This window comes from Mustela nivalis, assembly GCF_964662115.1.
Source record: "Mustela nivalis genome assembly, chromosome: 3".
Lineage (NCBI taxonomy): Eukaryota > Metazoa > Chordata > Mammalia > Carnivora > Mustelidae > Mustela > Mustela nivalis.
In genome coordinates, this window is record NC_139022.1 from 114,706,496 (window position 1) to 114,729,016 (window position 22,521).

At 35.2% G+C, this 22,521-nt stretch overlaps 1 protein-coding gene and 1 long non-coding RNA gene across 4 annotated transcripts in view; one reads left to right on the forward strand and one right to left on the reverse strand.

Annotated features, from left to right (window-relative positions):
• Positions 1-22,521, reverse strand: part of SLC12A2 (solute carrier family 12 member 2) — a 105,974-nt gene that overhangs the window by 5,346 nt on the left and 78,107 nt on the right. The window contains exons 18-24 of one of the 2 annotated variants that reach the window (XM_082723097.1): positions 16,112-16,218; positions 12,259-12,338; positions 9,448-9,573; positions 6,594-6,641; positions 5,039-5,161; positions 3,466-3,577; positions 1,218-1,304 (exon numbers count right to left, since the gene is read on the reverse strand). In XM_082723097.1, coding sequence (XP_082579223.1) covers positions 1,218-1,304; positions 3,466-3,577; positions 5,039-5,161; positions 6,594-6,641; positions 9,448-9,573; positions 12,259-12,338; positions 16,112-16,218 — 683 coding nt within the window. The remainder of the gene's footprint in view (positions 1-1,217; positions 1,305-3,465; positions 3,578-5,038; positions 5,162-6,593; positions 6,642-9,447; positions 9,574-12,258; positions 12,339-16,111; positions 16,219-22,521) is intronic. The other variant, XM_082723098.1, reaches the window with a different exon arrangement.
• Positions 1,258-21,088, forward strand: LOC309860722. Of its 2 annotated transcripts, none has more exons than XR_014309557.1 (5): positions 1,258-1,347; positions 12,023-12,135; positions 17,028-17,084; positions 17,610-17,714; positions 20,739-21,088. It is a non-coding gene; the product is annotated as an uncharacterized lncRNA (long non-coding RNA). The 2 variants fall into 2 exon arrangements; XR_014309558.1 differs by having other exon boundaries at positions 17,680-17,714.

A 22,521-nucleotide genomic window follows, 5' to 3' on the forward strand; every position in this document is an offset into this window, starting at 1 on the left:
GGCAGAGAGAGAGAGAGAGAGGGAAGCAGATTCCTGCTGAGCAGAGAGCCCGATGTGGGACTCGATCCCAGGACCATGAGATCATGACCTGAGCTGAAGGCAGCAGCTTAACCCACTGAGCCACCCAGGTGCCCTCAAACTGATAAGAAATTTAGAACTGGATTCACAATAACAGAATTGCAATTTCAACTGCTCACACTCACCTGTCTATATTTAACCCCTGCTCCTATGCCCACCACCCCCTCAACCTACATACATTTTCATCACAGCTGCCAACATGATCCTTTTGAGAAATATGTCAAATTGTATTGCTCCTTTACTCAAAATACTCAAATGCTTTCCTAGTTCAAGTACCAATGAGCAAAAAGAGGAATAGTAGTAGAAAAGGTACTAGAATATTCTGAAGAGAGGAGTGGGCAGATAATGAACATTTAAGAAGATGCAGAATTAATCTCTAGATCCAAAGATACTTAATAGGATAAAAGACAGTGAAAGAACATTAACAACATACTAATCCTCTATGAATGTGCAAAACATTTTTCAGTATCAAGCCTCATACAAAGCTCCTGGTATATATTATTTTATAAAAGGAAATAAATCCTTCCCTGATCCTAAACTTACAAAGTGTACCTTGTTATTTTATATTTAATTCCTTATACCGGTTTCATCATTTATTCAACATTTATTTGAGAATAATTAAAATTATGCCTGGTGGTATAATTATACACATAATTATAATATCCTCTATGTGCCATTTTCAGGTAGACAATTCCATGAAGATACTTTTCTTTGACTCTTGAGAATTCTGAATGCAACTATTATGGGCAAATTCTTAGATACTCCCATTTTAGTAATAAAGCAAAATAGTAAAAACGTAATATATAACATGGAGTAGGGATTGAGTGGTGGTAATGAATATAGGCATGAGCAATGGAAATGTAAAGAACCATGTGGAATTTCTGTGGCATTAGGATTTTCAGAAATCACTTAGGCAACAGTTGCTGAATTCTCTGAAAACTGAAAGCCCTTTAGACTTACCCTGGTATCTGCTATAGGCACGCCAACCATCAGTGCCAGATTAAAAAGAGTTAACTTCACATGTAATAACAGAAGACAAAACCCCAGGTAGTTAAAATTGAATGATTATCTCAGTAGGTGGTCCATAAAAAAATTTAAAAATCAGAAATCTGTACAGAGTAATTTATGCAACAACTTACTTTTCTTTCTTTGGCTTAGTATTAATATCTCCTAAGACCATGATATCAGAGAAGTCTATCCGGAACTTGCTCAGCAAAGTAGCCATCCTAAAACAAAAATGAATAGCACTGAGAGACATGAAAGCTGTATGTAAGTATTTTTATTCTATTCGGGCTGAATCAGTACATCTGAAGAAGCAGGATTTATAGGAAAACGGAATCAGGTGCTAGGCAAAGTCCATCTGAATTAATTGACATGGTATGTTCAACTAAGTAGACAACTAAATCCCCTGAGTAGAGACTCCTCTTACATTCTTTTACTTTCTCTGAAATCGTCTTAGTATCCAATAATGAATGGGTAGAGCAAGACATTAATAATGAAATCTGAACTAGTTTTTAAATTTAGTTTTTGTTATGGGGAGTGAGAATAGACCTCCAGTTACAGAGCGAACAAACCACAAGGCTGGCAGGCATAGCCTGGGGAGCAGAGTTAAGGGTATTTACTAGTGCTGTACAGTGGACGGCAGCTGCTCCACCTGCGGGGAGCACAACGGGCCACACGGAGAAACTGAATCACCATGCTGTCCATCTGCAACTAATGGAACACCATGCGCCAGCTCTAGTTCAATAAAGACTTTTTTAGACAAATTATACTGGTAAGTATATGGATTTCAGCAAAAACTAGTAAACACTTGTAGGTTTAATTATTTTTGGATTATTCTTCCATCCATGAAGAATGCATATCTCAAGGTCTAAACATGAGTTTCTTGGGGCCAAACTAAAGCTATAACTGATGCCAAATGAAGTTCACAGAATTTCTGAGGTGGCGGGACTGGGACAGACATGAAAAAGGGGCTCCAATAAGTCTTTGAGCTTCCAGTAAAGAAATCCCTTTTCATTGGGGAACCTGGGTGGCTCGGTAGGTTAGGCCTCTGCCTTCAGCCCAGGTCATGGTCTCAGGGTCCTGGGATTGAGCCCCACATTGGGCTCCCTGCTCAGTGGGGAGCCTGCTTCCCCCTCTCTCTGCCTGCTTGTGATCTTCCTCTCTGTCAAATCAATAAAATCTTACAAAAAAAAAAAAAAAAAAAAAGAAGAAATCCCTTTTCGGAGGCATAGCTGGCAGTGAAGCCTTGGTGACAACAGCAGAAAAATGGAAGGAAAACCAGTTAGCAAAACAGAATTCTATCTTTAATCACTTGAGTTTTCTAAATTAGGATATTAGAAAACAGACTGCCTACAGGTCTAGCTTTTAAATTATTTCTAGTATTTCTTGCATACTTCACTGTTTGAGATGAGTTTACACTTCGCTGAATTCTAGTATAAAATGACTATGTGTGTATGTGTCAGGGCCCACAAAACTCAAATCTAAGGCATGAAAATAAATATGAAATGAGCCCTAGAATGCAATGAATGGTACCAAGTATGTTGTTTTTCAGGAAGGAAGGGTAACAACTGATGGGGAGACAAGGATTAAAAAAAAAATGAGGGAAGGTGTTATGAAGAAAGTGATAGCAATGCATGACATAGAGGATGGAGTATTTCCATAGAGAAGGGAGGGAAAGCTAAGAACTATTTCCAGCAGAGATTAGGAAAGAGTAGGAAGGAGTACATGTCTGAAATGGCATGCTTGTTTAGGGCTGGTGCAGAACTGTAAAATGAAGTGTAAGGCAGAGTTGGGGGAATAGGGCATGTAACAGAGATGAAATTGAAAGTGATTTGGGCAGAGGAATCATATGACCAGAGCTCTGGTCTCCAAATGTGAACACAGGAGCAATATATACAATATATGCTGAAAAGGTCCAAGACAGGACATGGCGTACTTAGTGACGCACTGGAATCAGAACTAGAATAGAATAGCGCAGCAGAAATAAGACAATGGGTGAAAATGGCATCCTACATTTCTGTTGTCTTCAAGTCTAAAAAATGTATCTCATATGTAAATATGTAATCCGGGGGACATCCCCTGATTTTGTTTTAGAAAGTTGCTTAACAGTCTTATGCTCCAAGTTTTTAATACTTTCTAAAATGTCAACGTAGGAAAAAATAATAGGTATCAAGTAACACTAAGTACCTATAACTTAAACATGAAGACTGAATTAAAGGGAACATGGTTTTATTCATGTAACTAGAACTTTTAGTTTTAGTACAGAACAGGGCAACATGACTGGCATTTTCTGGATTGTCTCTGTTTTACCCTACCAAATGTATACTGTAATAATGAGATAGATATTGTAATAAGATAAATGCTCTTCAACTTAAATAGACTTACGCTCTCCGGTCATGGTCTATTCGATTTATTTTCCCACCAATGAATACTCTGATTTTACAGTCTTTCCACTTTTTCTTGGTAGTCAGAAGATAAGGTATCAATAAAGTCAAACCTAAATCATAAAAATATAAAAAATCATTTACTATATGCTAATGTCTCAATTAAGAGCTTTTAAGTCAATTTAATCTTTTAAAAAACATGTTTACACAACTTCATATTTAAAAAAAATTTCTTTCCATCCTTCCTTAATAATTCAGTCAAAAAGCCATGAGGTAGGTCTTAACAAAGAGGAAAGCCCAATGGAATCCAGCCCATGTGAGGAAGGCAGTGAGGTGGGGAGAGTGGCCTAGCAGAGTAAGGCGATCAGTCACATATAGCAGGAGTGAGGGAATGAGAGAATTCACTGAAAATAATGGGAGCCAGGTTTCTTACTGAAATGAGAAATACAAGAAGGGGGAAGCTGGACTAAAGTCTGCAGCGTTGGAATTGGTTTTCAATCTATACCTACACGTACAAACATGTGTGTTTCTGGGACCTATCCACTGAGAGGGCCAGGGAAAGCAGGGACACCCTAGTAGCAATAAGCATATTTAATGCCAAGATCATTGTTCCTAAATACTATTCTCCACTAAAAGCAGCTGGGCTCCTCGTGTAGATGGTCATTCAACGGTGGTGCAGGCAAAGTACTAAAGTGAGCCTAGAACATCTCATTATATCAGAAAATAAAAAATGGCTGGGAAATGCCAAACGGACATACAAGTTGGCCTCCACTGGATCTTGTTGGCCAAATACGGGAACAATGTGAACACCAAAACAAATCACGAGAATGACAAATCATCTCCTACTGAATACAGTGGGAATCAATGAATCCTCAAGTATAGAAATAAGAAGGCTCCTTCCTTACAGTAAAATACCAACTAATAAATAAGGAAGAATTAATGGGACTGGAAAATCATCATGTGACAACCACAACCACACCACACCAACAGTAACAAGAGCCAAAACTATCAACAGGTGCTAAAGATGGGGGGTGGTAAAAGTTGCAGTAACAGTGGCCTATTTACATAACCCCTAAATGCCTTCCAATCCCCTCATACATGAAACTACACAAAGGCAACAGTCACTTCTCATTCTAAAGATCTAGTGAAACCCATCTTACTGAGTGGTCACATAAACCTCACCAATGATGAGGTAAATCCACATCATGTGCCCCCAATGAGATGTAGACAGAAGAGCAAGGCATCACTTCTGTGAGATTTCTACCAAAATGACACAACTTGAAACAATTATGATGAAAGATCAAATGGTACTTCAAATCTAGTGACATTCTAAAAAAAGTGAGTCACATTAAAAAAAAAAATATTAAGGTCACGAGCTCAGGGAAGAACCAGTCAACTTCCAAAGTGAATGACACTGAAGAGAAAACAATTAAGCCCGACACCTGATTCTGAAATCAATCCCATTGTTTTGGGGAATGCTGTCTATGAGCGAAGCATACATGCCATTTTGCTGTACTAAATTCCCACAACCTCAGTATACATAAAATTGCTAAAAAGCGTATCAACAACCTTACCTCCATCATCAAAAAGCCACCAGACATCAATAGTATTCTTTCCTTGTTTTTTCTGAAACTGTGTACTTGCTTCAAGAAGCTTTTGGTCAGCTACATTTAAGGGCACAGCAGGGCCTTTGGATTCTAAACAATTAACCAGAAAAATAAGATGTAAGGGAGATAAATATTCAAGTCCCTTTTGCTGAATTCCTACAATTTCCTAACTTTTGTGTATTTAAATGTTTATAATGAAGACAGTTGTATATGGAGTCCATCATAAGCTTTCAGTTGTTTAAAATTTAAATGTACTTTAAAAAATGGTTACAGGTAAATGTATCTTTACAAGAGCTAAACTCATCCAAACTATCTTGCCTAATTTAAAATATTTTAAAGCACTGTGAAGGAAAGAGAATCATAAATACCAATCAAGAAAATTATAACTGACTGCTAGATTTTCGTTTATGGGAAGCCATGTTAGGCTAACTGGACAAATTAAGTTTATGCCTATGCTGTGAACATATTTCTTTTATAATGTGGTTCCTCAATAATATAAAGATCAAAAACATTTCTTACACATAATGTTGTTATCAATAATATAAAAGACAGAAGGAAGTGGAAGACAAATGAATACAATCTAACAATTCTCACAGTGAAACCTCCAAGCCTAAGGAAGGACAACTTCATCTTGACCTAACTTGTCCCCTCGGTGTGTGATGCCCAAAGAAAAAGCCATGTAACGACACATCTTTCTTTGAAGCACAGAAAGATGGTAGGAACTCCTTGGAAGGGCACTGCTGGCTGTAGATCTCAGGAACAAAATACCAAGGGAGTTCCCATTTACATTCTCAGGAATTAAAAAATAAAATAAAAAAAAATCAGCACTGACTCTATGAGCAAGCAAATGACTATTATGAGAGTCCTACACTAACTGTTTATGAGCAGGAATCCACAGGAGGAAACCTGCTCACGTCTGCAGGCTGTGTCCTTCACTTCTCATGCTGCCATGATGCACGCAAACGTGATGAATGATTTTGCATGATGACATAGTATGGCTGCCAAACCACACTGCTCCGTAACTCTCACCTCTATCTCCTTCTCATTAAAGTCATGCATGGGGACATGACTGTGTATCTCCCAAACGCAGCAGGGCTGTGAGAAATATTATAATTTTTGAAATGAAAAATATATTAGTATCAAAATTAAGGGCTTGGCTGGGTACAACTGATGGTAAAGAATGCAAGGGACACTGGCAAAGAGACCCATTTCAGTGTCTCTGCTTATCATCTGAACCATGCGGTTTAAATTAAAAAGACCAATATTGACATTCAGTGTCTGGGCATTTCAGAAATGCTATGATGATTTAAAATAATTTGTCTTTGATATAATACCTTTCCCTGGGATGATTTAACTTTTTTTAGGTGAACTAAAGATTTTTTTCTAATCTGCATTCAATAAATAACTGTAACATCACCTTACCATGGAGATAAAACTCAGATAAAAAAAAAATAGCAGAGTTGGAGTTAAAGAGTTAACAGTATGAAAAGGGGATTAAAATAAAATGATGAAAAATGCCTGCCTTTTTTCAACAGTGGTTGAGTTGGAGTCTTGCCATCCTCTTCCTCATCTAGATTATGTTCAAAAAACACAAAATATAAGTTAATTGCCTTTATATTAGTAAAATAATGAAAATGTAAATAGAGCACATTTATAAACAAAGCACAGTATGAAGAGACAGTCTGTGAAAAATAATCAAGACTGAAGATAGATATTTTCTGCACTGAGGGTTGAGGATTTTTAAAAGTAAACATTTTTAGAACCCCTCCAAGAGGGCCACTAATACTCACACCTAAATTTTATTCCTGTAGAACTGATAAAAACTTCAGCAGGATTTTTAAACTTTTAAACTTTCATACTTGAAATCGACTGAAAAGATTCTGAACTATGGCTTACAGAATAGAAATATGACATTAAAAACTGATATTGCAGATAATACATAACTTTTAATCAGTGCCACTGCATCACTGTGCAAATGACTGAAAAGTAATTTTAGAAATATATAATGGATATTTGGAATTTACAAAAATTAATCACTTGAAATAATAAGGAATTTGATCAGAGACAGTCTTTGGTTTATATAAAATACCAGGTTATACAGATATATATATATATATTTAAAAATATATAAGCATATCTACATGTTTATACATGTACATATATATGTACTGTTTATACATGTATATGTACATGTACATATATATGTACTGTTTATACATGTATATGTACATGTACATATATATGTACTGGTCCATCTATATTTCAAAATATGTAAGTATTTTCTTGGAGTTAACAGTTTTCCTAACCTCAGTTTTTTTTCTTCATAGAAGCTTCTTTTAGTTGTTCAAGGAATAGAGAACTCCCAACTTGCACAGGAAAGAGTTCACTGCTCTTGAGTTAGGGGCTCCCAGGATTCCACTATTATTACCTTTAACTCTTTTACTGGCTTTGTGAGCTTGAACTAGTTAACTCCTCACCTTCCTCGTTAGTAAGAAGAGTGAAGGATACCTACCTCTTCAGATTGTTACGTTGCAAGCATGAAAGCACTCATCTCAGTGTCTAGCACAAAGTAAGTACTCTGTGTGCCCCAATAACTAAGACAGACATACCAAACATCTAGGATTATATTAGAATTACACAAGAATGTTTTTTAATATTCTGAAGACTTTTCAAATTATATAAACTTTTCTACAATTTCTATACTAATTTTGAAAAGAACTGGCTAGAGAGGAAATAAACACAAAATAAATGAATGCTATTTTTGAACTCTGATTTCTTATGCCTGTGATAGAACAAGAAACATTTCAATGTTTACATTTGATTTTATAGCATTAAATATTATTGTTCTTATAAAGTAGGTATTTGATACTATCTGCTTTTGAGGATATTAAAAGTATATGGGCACACTGTGTATTCATTGTAAAGAGGTCAAAAAATGTCAAGGAAATCCTGACACTTAAAAATGACTTACACTAAGGTAATTAAAGGTATTATAGGTTTTTACACTTTTATAATAAAAAGGGAGTAGTTTCCCACTCTGTAAAAATAATGACTTCACAGGGCTGTGACACACACACAGTCATGAGCTAACGTATGGATAATGCCCACTGCAATGTGGGAGGCACAGAGCGGATGCCTGATGATTACTAATTACTTCTTCCTTTCCTATCATAGTTTTACCTATCCATTCCTAACAGATTCTCTAAAGAAAGGGTCTATTTTAGGAAAAAGAAAATGGCAGTAAAATTAAAAAGTAGGAGGAAATGAAAGCATGTATACCATAAACTAAAAATAAATGCAGGAACATAAGAACAGTTATCAAATCTTTTATAGTTTTGCGATGAAACAGGAAAAATTATAATTGATAAAGCAAAGAACTTAAAGGGGAAATGGGTGTTAACTAAAGCCTCAACTATCATTACTCTAAGCATACAAGGTGAGAAAGGAAAGAAATAAAAAGCAACAGTATAATTTGGAAAAGATTAATTTCAAAGAGACAGAATTTGTCCAAGGTAATCAATTTCAGAAAAAGAATGGTACTTCTTTGATAGGAATCAAAAAAGTATGATATGGTTTGATGATTTACAGTGCAGATTTTTCTTGTGGCATGCCAGTTGGGGCTAGGACAGATGGAGATACTGGCCTGATCAGAGGTAGGAGAGTGAGGGTGGGAGAGTAAGATTTGGAAGTCATCCCTCTTTCCGTCTGATAAACATGACATCGATAGATATATGGATGAAATTATCTGAAAGCCTCATGAGACGTAGAAACCTGTGTGTGGCTTAAAACCAGGGGTAATATGTCTGCGATTATGGCCTAATAGTTCAGTAACCAAATACCAACACCTCGTTCCTTCAGAGAAACTAAAATGAGGAACAGAACTACATTTGATTTTTTATTACATGGTTTTACTTCAACAACTCCAGGTTCAGTAGATGTTAAAAAATCTGGATTTCTTAGTACATAAATAAAATCCCTGGTATTTCAACACCTGGGTTGAATACAGAAAAATTAGGTAGATTATTTTTATCAATTTTAATCCTTTCAGTGTTATCTTATGCTCTACTCTCAGATTACATTTCCTTCCAAGTTCAGATTTAACCCATGCTTCAAGCTAAACTGTTCAAAGTATAAATAAAAACATGCAAGAACATAGGAGTGTGTAATTAATGGGCATGTTTTCTGTTCTGCAATATACTTTAATAACTGAAAAACAGCTAGTCATTTTGTAGTCATCCATTTTACCTTATCAACTAGAAATGAGCAGTACTAATTACAGAAGAGGTTACTTAATAAGACATGTTATATAATAAAACCAATTTCTCCCAAAATTAAACATTATCCCAGATAACATCTTTTGTCTGAATAAAAATTACCTTTGTGTGTAACAGCTTTCTCATCAGATGGTTTTGAAGTATCTAAATCCGATTTTTTACTGTACTCCATACTTAGTACTACATCCTTAACACCAGGAGATTTCTCTTGTGATGACAGTAATTCTTCTATGGACATGAAAGTAATCAAAATGTTATCTAAATCTTATTTTAAAGACTAATGAAAGCAACATGGCATAGTATTAATTAAATGACAATTCATAGCAAAGTTTATTATGAAATAATAAGTTTACAATAAATAAATATTTCTTACATGAACATATGTGATCATCTCTTTTGAAAGGACTATTCACTCAAACATTCTGAGCCATAGTTAAGCATCAGACATTTGACTCAGGTGCTGGGGAATTCATAATGAGTGAGATTCAAGGAAATTAAGAATGTGGTAGACAACAGAATGATGTATAAAATATGAACGAACTCTCAAAGTCATTTACACATGTAAAAACTACAAAATGTGACAAATATTCACATACCTGTAAGATGACAGAAAACACTGAAAAATTACACTCCAGACTAGAAAGCTGAAGCCAGAGGATAAGCTCATGGCAAAAGTACCATTTCTTCATTTTTATTTAATTTTTATTTTTTTAAAAGATTTTATTTATTTGAGAGAGATAAAGAGCGCACAAGTAGGGGGAGGGGCAAAAGGGGGGGAACCCGACATGGGACTCCATCCCAGAACCCCGAGATCATGACTTGAGCTGAAGGCAGGTGCTTAACCAACTGAGCCACCCAGGAGCCCCCATTTCTTCATTTTTAAAGCACTTTGGCAAGAGTTGGTAAACAGTTAACTTCCACCATGAAAACATGCATCACAAAGACAAAAATACATGAAAATGGACCATCCACACATAATCTTCGTCACTGATTTGTGTATATGAGGAGAAAGATCAAGAGAAACGACATTATCGGAGGTACCAACACTATGCTAAGAACTTTACAAGCTATGTCTTTACAACAACCCTTATAAAGTAAGTACTATTTGGGGTTTTTTTTTGTTTTTTTTTTTTTAAGTTTTATGTAAGTAATCTCTATACCCACTGTGGGGCTTGAACTCATGACCACAAGATCAAGAGTTGCATGCTCTTCTGACTGAGCCAGCCAGGTGCCCCAGTGAACATGTCTGAAGAGATGAGGAAAGAGAGGCTTGGAAGTCGACAGATACGCCCAGACTGCACAATTACTGTACTAAGAGAAAAAGGTGGGATTTTCAAAGGAGATCCGACTCCAAAGCCTCTGCTCGTAATCCTGTACCGAACCAAATTCCTGTCTCCAAATCCTGATAATGAGTAACAAGACCTTCAAAATAATTTTCATAATAATTATAAACACTGAAAATATTTTCTTAAAGTTCCGGTCACATTCAAATCTCAGTAAATTACAAAGCTATAAATATAATTTACTAGTCAAGCTGTGATACTTCTGAGAGTGAAAGGGAACACTATTAATTATGCAGTGTTAACAAGTACCCTAAACCTCAATCACTTGTAGTGCAAGAGAGAACTGAAATAGTGTTTTGCAAGGCCTACTCCAGAGGAAGAAAATGCATTTTCAGCAAGCCATACTTTTGTGTTACTGGATAAAGACTTCAAAGCGTTCCTTTCAAAACTGCACAATACCCTTGAAATGGTGGGAGGAGGGGGAGGATTACAACTGTTTAAATACATAAACAGATGACAAAAGTTCATGATGTGCCTCTCAGCTATTTAGGCTTAGTTATTTTTGATGATTTCGTTAATTAATTGATAAGGGCAAAATATTAGGTATGCAATTTTCTTCAGCTTATTCATTCAAGTACTAGAAAATCATTAGAGGGTACGGAATTTTCCAGTTTTTATTAAGGTGGGCAAAAGTAACCAGTACACCTTAATTAGATTTTAAGCTTCATCTAAAAACTTTTTTTTTTTTTTTTGTAAATGCTTTAAAAATTACATACTTGGAAAAGAGATTAGTGTCACGGATTAATGATGGGGAAAAGACAAAGTCTTTGGGGGCTTAAAGGGATAGGGGTAGTACAGGGAGATTTTTGTGGCGATGGAACAGTTAACATATCTTGAATCTGGTGTTTATATGAATCAGGGACATGTGTTACATGGCAGAGAACTACACATGTGTTCATGAACACATGCACACACAAGTTTAAGTAAAACCTATGAAATCTGAATAAGGTAGGTAAACTGTCCCAATGTCAATTTCCTGGTTACGACATATAACAACAGACATACAAGATGTTACTATTGGGAGAAACGGATGAAGGGTACTTAGGACCTGTCTACTATTTCTTTTTTAACTTCTTAAGATCTGTAATTATTTCAAAATGAAAAAGTTTAAAAAATGATTCATAATTCGTAGGGTCTTATGTCAAGACAGAGTAAATGTTATCACCGAGTTTAGTTTTTCATTATTAATATAACTCTGTAAAAAGGCATGACCTTCAAGAACGTGAAAATGTCTGATGATTTAGCAGTCATTATTTTGTCCTCTATTTTATTTATTACATATTTTTACAAATTTGGCCAATCTTAAACCATAACTAACCCTTGTTTCTCTTAAGCTTTTTAGATGGTTATGACTGAATTTTATTCTCTCTGTTAATAACCACCAGCCATCATCCATGTTGGTACAAACTGTTGCAGCCAAATAGATCTGATCTCCACATGCCATACAGTAAGTACATGACTGAACTGACAGCGAATGTTGAAGTTACTGAAGAGTATGTGAGAATGCCATCATTTTCTAACAAAGTCACTTCAGTTTTTAAAATGAAAAACTTATTCAAGCAAGATTTACCTTGTCCTTGTAGATGAGATATATCCAGACCCTCTTTTAGGCGGATAACCACTACTCCATATTGTATGTCAAAGGCGTCACTGTAAGAGGGGGAAAAATCAAAATCACAAACATTTTTGTGTCCTCCTCTATAAAATGAAGACAGTAAGAGATTTTTCTTTCAGCTTTAAATGTCTGATTTTTAAAATACACTTTTAAAAATACAGTGAGGCCCATATGATGATGCTTTCAAATCCTATACCATTTCCTTTTCTTTTTTCTGTAATTCTTTTAAAAACCACTTAAGTATAGATCTTTATAATACTGATACTCTACCTACACCAGGCATTTAAGAGCAGTGCCTGTGCTAACATCATATCCTATCAGAAACAAATTAAAATTATAGAAAAATAACATCAGTATTCCCACCATACTTTATTTAGGCTTATACCCTGAAAGTCAAGATAAATACATAAAGACAAAAGAAAATCTACTGAAAATGTGAACAGGCTGGAGAGTATAAAGGGATCACTTCTGAAAGGAGTCAGTGTATTTTTTTTAACTTTGAGCCAGTGTATTTTAAAACAATTCTTACATTTTTACAAAAATGGTTTAATGAGTAGTCTAAAGATTTCATATGCATTTGCAGGCATATATTCATATGTCCTTTCAAGTTTTTAAATACAAAAGGGAGCATCCTATAACACACACAAAATATGTTAAAACCTCGAAGACAATTCTAAAAACACACTTCAATGCTGGAAACTGTTGAGATGATGGATCACGCAGATCCAATTCTTCTCAAATCTACTGCAAGAATACAAATTTCTAAACCTAGCTTGTTGCCCAGAGTGTAACAGGCTCGATTAACTTTTATTTTTCATTTTTATTTTTACCTTTGGAAGCAATAAATACTCACTATATGCAAAAAAGTGATATATAATCTATAGTTACATATAACAAAAAGAAAAGGCTAAAAGCTTAAAAAAAACAAATTTTGGTTCATACTGACACACACAAAAACATGTATCACTGTAACAGGTCTTTTATTGGTGTTTTGTTTTTTTAAAATAATGGAGAGACAATTTTGGCCTCATTCCTATAATGAATTAACTAAGGTCTAAAGAGATTCATCAGAAAAAGAAATTAATGGACATATTAACCTACCTCTGTTGTATATTGAAAGAAGTAACACTAGAGAAGAGTAACGTAAGTATTTAAAAAATAGTTAATAAATCCCAAGTGAATTAAAATCAATTTGATTAAAAAAAAATCCAGAGAATATAAATTCCTGAGCTTACTTTGGATTAAAATAGCTAAATGTTTTTGTTGTCAACCATAGGGATTTCTATAAGCTACATAATTTCTCTAAGCTATAAAAACTGATCTGGAGTTTCAGACCCTCCATGCTGTCACTAGGCACAGTAAATAAACGTCAACTGCTCTAAGTATTTTTAAACGACTAAACTGAAGTGCCATAAGATAAAAGGATATGCAATATCATTGCTTTAAAACTGCCATCAGTCGCCAAGGCCCTGGAAAACCAGAGAGCGTTATTTTCCTATCTTTTAATTGCTGCCTGCTGTACAATACTCAGAGTAATATTTGACTCACAAACATTCACTTCAGTTCCTGGAGTCAGAAAGATCCTTTTCTTTCAGTGTTCCCATATGAGCTACTACAACTAACAGTGTAAAAATTATTTATAAAAATTGCACTTTTTCTATTTTCTGTAACAATTACTCCATCTTCCTGGTCTTTCATCTTGAGAAAGAAAAAGTACAGCCCATGGAAAATGGCCCACATGATTTAACCTTTCTTTTACACCCTCCTTCCTTTCCAAATTCCCATAGATACAGAAATATACAGGGCAGAATTAGAAAGTAGGATGAAATGAGGCTTACAAAAATGTATTAACCCCAAAGCTAAAGAACAGTCACAGCACTTGAAGATCCAGCAGGGCTTTAATTTTACTAAGAGCACTTAAGAAATATTTGGGTAAAGTACTTATTCATTGTATACTTTACTAATCAATATAAAGAGGTGTTTTAAATCTCTTTATAGGATTATGGGTGATCCTTCAAAGTTATTTCAAGGTAGCTATGAAAACAAAACTGTCGGGGAGCCAGGGTGGCTCAGTCAGTTAAGCAGCTGTCTTCTGCTCAGGTCGTGATCCCAGGGTCCTGGGACTGAGGCCCACCTCAGGCTCCCTGTGGAGCCTGCTTCTCTCAGAGGATAACCTGCTTCTCCCTTTCGCTCTGCCTGCTGCTCTACCTACTTGTGCTCTTTCTATCTCTCAGTCAAATAAATAAATAAAGTCTTTAATACAAAAAAAAAAAAAAAAAAAGAAAGAAAACAAAACAAAACTGTCTTATATGCTACAGGTAAATAAGAATTGGTTCCAATGGGAGTTCCAGTAAGGGAAATAACTCCGGTGAGTTAAGGGTAATCAGATCAAACTTCAGAGAAATAAGATTTGAATCTGGTCATAAGACCTACTTTGCCAAATATAATTTTTTTTAAAAAGGACAACTGTTTGTACATAAAGGGAATACTTTATAAGAACAAATGAACAGCTCTATTTTACCAGCAGCTGTAATAAGAAAACACTATTCTTCTATCAAGAATGGTGGTGTGGGGCACCTGGCTGGCTCAGTGGGTAAGAGCATGTGACTCCTGATCTTGGGGTTGTAAGTTCAAGCCCCACATTCGGTTGAGATTACCTTAAAAAAGAATGGTGGTATAATAGACTCCTAAACACTGAAAACAGTTGCCAGAGCACAGTCACTAGGGAATGGAATAAAGAGGTGATGGGGATTCAGGAAGACACTTATCATGATGAGCACTGAGTGACGTAGAGAATTGTTGAAGCACTATATAGTACATCTGAAACTAATATGTTAAAACTGGTATGTTAACTATATTAGAATTAAAATAAAACATTTTTTAAAAAATGGTGGGGTGAAAAGTCCCCTTCATTCTTTAAAAAGCAGTTTGAGAGAGATAAAGAGACCCGTTAAGCAAATTCCAGAATACTAGGAAAGGAAGTACTTCAAAATTAAGAAGAAAATCTGGCAAAAATAAAAAGAAATCTTATTCTTTTTATTAAATAACTCTGTTCCAAAAGCATTTGCGGTAGATTAAGCAGATGCATTCATAAAAAATCAATTGAGACATAAACAGACTAAAATCAGTAAGAGAAAAAAAGACAAAATAAAAACAACAACAACAAAAAGAATGCATTAAACAATCCCTACAAAGGCAGCTGAAGTCATGTTAACCACAACTAGGATCACTGATAAGTATCCTTCATTTGAAATACCACTAACAAGTGAATAGCAGACCCAGAATTTACACTCAAGAGTAGAAAAGCAACTCATGTAAGTACACTAAAAAAAGAGAAAAGAAATATAAATGAGCTAATGCATTAATCAATTAACTGTAAAACCAGTTTCCAAGGACAGCAAACTAAAACTTCTGAGGGTGATATCAATGATGATATGCCTTTCTCAGCTCCAGATATTATAATGATGTAACAGAAGGTGACGGATCTGACAACACTGGGAAATCTGCTCAGCAGTAGCTACAAGGACTAGAAAAAGCTTCCTAACTTAAAGGGGAAGCCAGAGTATGTACATGTGTGTTCATTTGTATATGTGTGTGAATGTTTGAATGTATGAAGTGACATAGAAACCTCAATAAAAAATTTTTGTTAATAGCTCATCAACTGAAAACCTAATAACCTCATCAGATTGTTTTTCATTCTTATGCTTCTACTAGAAGAGACTATATGAGAAACCTTTGCAAACAAGGCTTCAAAAACCAGCAAGTTTTCACTTTCTGAGTCAAGTTACTGAGTTGAAAGGATACTTACTGAAATATGTTTATGTACATATCCACATCTCGCATATCTGCTTGCAACCAGTCTTTCTTAAATCCAAGGACAAGTGTATTGGGCTTCATACGCCCAAGACCAGCAGCCTAAAGTACAGGAAAAAATATAACTTTAAAGATATACTATTCAGCAAAATATTTTTTAAAGGATCTAATCCTCCAAATGGATAGACTATAAACATTTTTAAGCTGTGCACCCTTAACAGCAAAAACTCTTGAGTATCTAATTCACGCATGTTTAATAAACTATATATATTACATTATCACATATTATGATGAAACATATGCAAAACTTGAAGATAAATGCTTTAAAAATTCTAAATGGACATTTTCATACTCCTATGATTTGCCATAATTTCTCAATTTTTAGTAAGAAAAAGATAGCAGTATATCTAATCTTTCATAAAAATCATAATGATGGTGTTATCCTTGGGTTTTTGCTAGCCATTAACATCCAGAAGCAAAAGTCCAAATGGAACGCAAGCATTATTTGTTGCAGTTCTGAATTCCACCACTAAATTTTGACTTCTTTTGATCAATCATGCACAAGTTTCTCCTAAGAAGTGGCTAACTTTCTTCCTCAAATGTTCCATCAAATTATTTTTTGTGTAACTTCATCAAGAGCTGCAAGTCAATATGCTTAACATACCCCAAATCCCATGAATCTCTTCTTTTGAAAGATAGTAAAACACAGATTTTTGAACCCCACTATATATTTGCAAAGTTTTCTCAGAGCCCCAAATAAAAATTTTCTCACCATAAAAGAAGTAATTACTCATTTCTTGCCTCCCTCCAGGTCCTGGTAACATTTAATATACTTCTGTCACTTGAATTTGCTTGTCCTCAATGTCTGCCCCTTGTGACTGGTTTATTTTATTTAGAATCATGTCTTTCAGGTTCATCCTCATTACACCATCTATCAGAACTAGGGGCTGAATGATATTCCACTGTTTGTGAGTACCACATTTTGTTTATCCATTTATCTGTTGTTGATGGAGGCTCACCTTTTGACTAGTGTGAGAAATGCTATCAACACTGACATACAAAGATAAAAACCTGTTTGGCCCCTTGCTCCAATTTCTTCACATGTATGTCAAAGAGTAGAACTGCTGGTCATATGCAGATTCCATGCTATGCCAATGAACCACTGAACTGTTTCCCACAGCACCTAAAGCATGCTATGAGCCCACCAGCAATGCATGCATTTCAATTTCTCCACATGCTCAGCAACACTTGGCATTTCTTGTTTTTGGTGGGGGGGGGGGTGGCTGGCAGAGAGGGGTTGTTTTAAATTATAGATATCCCAGGAGTATAAAGTTATCTCATTGTGATTTTGATAAGCATTTCCCTATGACTAAGGATACTGAGCATCTCTTCATGCATTTATTAGCTACCTTTAGATCTTTCTTGGAGAAATGTTTACTCAAATCCTTAGTCAATTTTTAACTGGGTTGTTGGTCTTTTTCTTCCTGTTTTAGGAATTCTTATGTTCTGGATATTAAACTTCATCAGATGCATGACTTACAAGTATGTTCTTCCATTCTGTAGGTTGTCTTTCACTTTCTTGATGTCCTTTGATGAACGTAAGTTTTTAATTTTGATGATGTCCAATTTATCTACTTTATTCTTTTGTTGCTCATGCTTCTGGTGTCATATCTAAGAATATACTGCCAAATCCAAGGTCCTGAAAATTTATCTCTATATTTTTTTCTAAGAGTTTTATGGTTTTAGCTTCTATATCGCTGATCTATTTTGAGTCAATTTTGGTGCATGATGTGAAGTCACATTTATTTATTTTTTATTTTTTAAAGTAATTCTACTGTCAATGTGAGGCTCAAATAGAAATCAAGTGTCACATGTTCTACTTGGTGAGTCAGCTAGACATCCCCACACTCAAATTTTTAAACAAGACATACTTAAATCATGTTTTGCAACGATTAAATTAACTCAAATATATTTAGTGCCTACCATGGCCCACTCATGGTCCTAAGGACTTGGGATAATTAGAAATATTTCTAACCATTTAAAACTTCAATTCATTCTCAAAACATTCTTTCCATGCACAAGTTTCTTTCAAAAAATAAGATTTTTTTCCCCCACTCAGTATTAAAAACCACTCTTTGCCTTCAAAGGATAGATAAAAAATAACCATTATTGTTTTTTACAACTATCTGTTAGGTACCAAGATAGCCACTAACCCACACAGTTTTGTTTTTGTTTGTTTGTCTGGTAAAAGTAAAGCAAGAAACATCTTTGAGTTTTAGCACTTTTTAAAGAACTAAGCCACAAGATATCCAGTAACTTCTTGATGGCACAAAATGTTGTCCCTGTAATCCTCTTTTTATTTTCTTTTTCATCACAAACTTTTGTCACAATATTATAATTAAAATGTTTTATTTTTATAAAATTAATAGTAACATCCCACAGCACTCTGTGCCCGTTTCAACTTCATTATTTCAATAACTTTTCCCTGAATGACTGAGCAAAGAAATTTCAAATGTATCACTCATCCCTAAATACTCTGTAAATTCTAATCCAAGTAGCTATTCACTCACAAGTAATGTTTTGTTTCCATAAAACATCATGTGTTTTAAAGAATCATTTATTCCTGAAAATATGTCTTCTCTAGAACAGATTTAATGGTTCATAAAAAATCAGGTTTTTATGGAATTCCACAATTGAAACCAATCAGGCAGAATGCAGTCCTCTGAAGCTCGTCTCTAGTTTCAAACATTCCTGTAATTTGTTCCTCTGACTCTTTAGCAATGTTTTCTGTTCGTCTTCCCCCAGAATTTGCTGATGAGAAATGTATTTATTATATTTTTCTGGGCAGTATCATAACCGTTCTTACTGCAGCAGAAAGACCACTTAACGTCCACAATGGTACATGGCTTTTATTTTTGCATTTCACTATTAAGTAAAAACATTTCCAAACATTATGCAGTTAAGTACTGCTGTGAGATTTGTATCACTTTAAAAATCAGTGAGAAAGAAAACCTGTAGACTTGTGGCTCCTTGTCCTGGATGGTTAAAATGTTCAGCTAATAGTGATGGCTTTAAATTATCATTAGCAATTATCCCATGGCTCCGTAGATTTAGGATGTTGCTATAGGATCTGGACATAATTTATATTTCAAATATTCTTATTGGAATGTGAAATTATTTTGGTCTACTTATTTTAGAATAATTTAAAAGAAATGACCATTTACCTTAAAATCTGGCTAATGAAGGGGAAAGGTGCCAGAAACACTCCGTATATATTACAGAGTATACTTCTAGGCTATTTTTGTCCTGGAAAAAGTTAGAGTTATGTCTATAATGAGATTCTGAATGAGATCCACTGATTTTTTTTTAAATATATTTTTTTAAAGATTTCATTCATTTATTTGACAGAGAGAGATCACAAGTAGGCAGAGAGAGAGAGGAGGAAGCAGGCTCCCCGCTGAGCAGAGAACCCGATGCGGGACTCGATCCCAGGACCCTGAGATCATGACCTGAGCCGAAGGCAGCGGCTTAACCCACTGAGCCACCCAGGCGCCCCATGAGATCCACTGATTTAAAGGGCCATCATAATCTGTGATCTGAATTTTCAGTAAGAACTATTAGATTTTCATCTTTGCAATGAAGGTTTAAAACTGGATTGACAGGTTAATGGCTCCAGCCATTAAAAACAGAAAAGAAGGGGTGCCTAGGTGGCTCAGTCCTTAAGCAGCTGCCTTTGGTTCAGGTCATGGTCCCAGGGTCTGGGGATGGAGCCTCCCATTGGGCTCCCTACTTGAAGGGAAGCCTGCTTCTCCCTCTCTCACTCTCCCTGCTTGTGTTCCCTCTCTCAGGTGTCTCTCTCTGTCAAATAAATAAATAAAATCTTAAAACAAACAAAAGAAAAGAAAAGAAAAGAAAAGAAAAGAAAAGAAAAGAAAAATCCAAATGTATAAACAAGTCAGCAGTCCTGATGTGTCACTGCCAAAGGACTCCTTAAGCAAGCTACAGGTAGAATGCCTCTTTTTAAAAAACTGAATCTCAACTTTTACTGTGAAAGTTGGATGTTTAAATGCCAATTTAAAGATAACAAAAATGCTTATCATCAGTAACTAGATAAATGAGGGACAGAGAAATGAAAAGTCAGAGAGAAAGGTGTAGGAAAGCCTAAGAAAACCATCTAAAAACAGCATTTCTTGGACTATAACATAAATCACTGAAGAAACAAATCAACATACAAAAAAACTATTTTGACAAAGATTATAAATCTCTAACAGATATATAGGCATTTGCCATTTGATGTAACACCTTTCCAGAAGGTACAAAGTAAAGAGAAATACTGCCAGTGGCAATTTATACCAAGATGTCAGTGATTAATTCTCCCATGTGTAAATTTATTTTGCACAGATAGCTCTGCCACCAGAATAAAGTCAACCTCTTGGACATCTAGGTCAAGTGCTGGTATATGCCAGGCTTATAGGATAGCCTCAAAATACCACTCTTCTATGCATCCCACCTTTGTTCCACACTGCTGAAATGCTCAAGACCCACTGGGGTGAACATGTTAGGGGACGTCTGATGGGGATAATGCACCTTCACTCTCATCAACAGTGTCATTTTTATTATAGGAACCTTTACAGGCAGATGTCATCAAAATGCAGGACGTGGACTGCACAGCAGCACCTGTCCAGTCACAGAATGGCAACCTCTCAGGACTCACTGCAGACCTGCTAAGCCACAGCCCAGCAGGTTGTTCTCAAAAGTCCACCACGTGATTCCGATGCAAGCTCAAGCTTAGGAGCGCTGCTCTAAGAAAGCATTTTCCCTCATTTCCTACATAATATTGACTAAATACATAGGAAATGCTATAGAAATGTTCTATACATTGTAGAAAACAAACAGGATTTACCCAGTGGAAACAACCTTATGACCAGAGATAGGAATTTGTTTAAATAATAAAAATTTCGCATAGAAAAGTGAATAGGGGTACCTGGGTGGCTCAGTGGGTTAAGCCTCTGCCTTCATCTCAGGTCACGATCTCAGGGTCCTGGGATGGAGCCCGCATCAGGCTCTCTGCTTGGCAGAGAGCCTGCTTCCCACCCCCCCAACCTGCCTCTGCCTACTTGTGATCACTCTCTGTCAAATAAATAAATAAAATCTTTAAAAAACCTTAAAAAAAAAAGTGAACAAATAATCATGTACCCACTACCTAAAGAAAATAAACAGCCTATGTTTCCTTCTCGTGCCCGCTTTGTATTTTTACTATGTATTTTATTATTTAGGCAGACACACCTACACATTTTTAATTTATATAAAATTTAAAATTTTATAGTACCCCCATATTGTTCCTATATTTTAGCTTGCTATTCTCCTTAATGCTCTTTGTTTTCAAAGTTTCTCCCTATTGCTATATAGAACTCCACTGCATGATTATACCAGGATCTTTAAAACCATGACTGATGGTTGTTGAATTTATGCCCAGCTCTTTGTCACTACCACACATAAAGCTGCTCTGCAGTTTCAGATAATCTCTACACATGAAAGTTTCCCTAAGGTACACATGTAAGAACGGGATGTCCTAGGATGCCCACAGTTTCAAATTTGCAGGACATTGCCAGGTTGCTGCCCCAAACGGTTGTCCCATCTGTGTTATTATAGCAGTGCCAAGATTTCCAAGTGCTCTAACTGCTCCTAACACTTTCAAGTGGCAAACCAAACTCTAGTCAGTCTAATGGAGTAAACATGTATTGTATTATATTAATACATCATATACATTGTAATAATGTAATTACATGTACATTAATTACTTTAATTAATACAATGTATTGTTTTAATATATCCATTGCCATTTATGTATCCTCTTCTTTTATTTTTGCTCCTATATTTCCCTCTTCCTGATTTACACGATTTCTTTACATATTCTGGGCCATATTCTTTTCCTAGTAACATGTTGTCTCTCTGGTCTGTGGTTTCCTATTTTTGTTTTCATGGTTTTTTTTTTTTAGAAGCCCAAAGTTCTAAATTTTAACTAAAGAATACTTATCTCTTCTTCATAGTTCAACTTTCTCTGTCTCATTTTAAAAAATTCTTCCCTACTCCAAGTCACAGAAGTATTCTGTATTTTCTTCTAGTAGTTTAAAAATTTGCCTTTCATATTTGAGTCCTTAATCCATCTAGAAATAGTTTTTATATAGTCTTTATAATGATCTGTTACATCACTTTTTTACAGGGATAATTCATTATCCCAGACCATCCTGGATTTAATGCTACCTCAGTCATTTATTAAATATCCTATACAAGTGGTTCTATTTCTCCTGTTTTATTTTTTTTATTTTTTTATTTTTTTTTTTTAAAGATTTTATTTGTTTATTTGACAGACAGAGATTACAAGTAGACAGAGAGGCAGGCAGA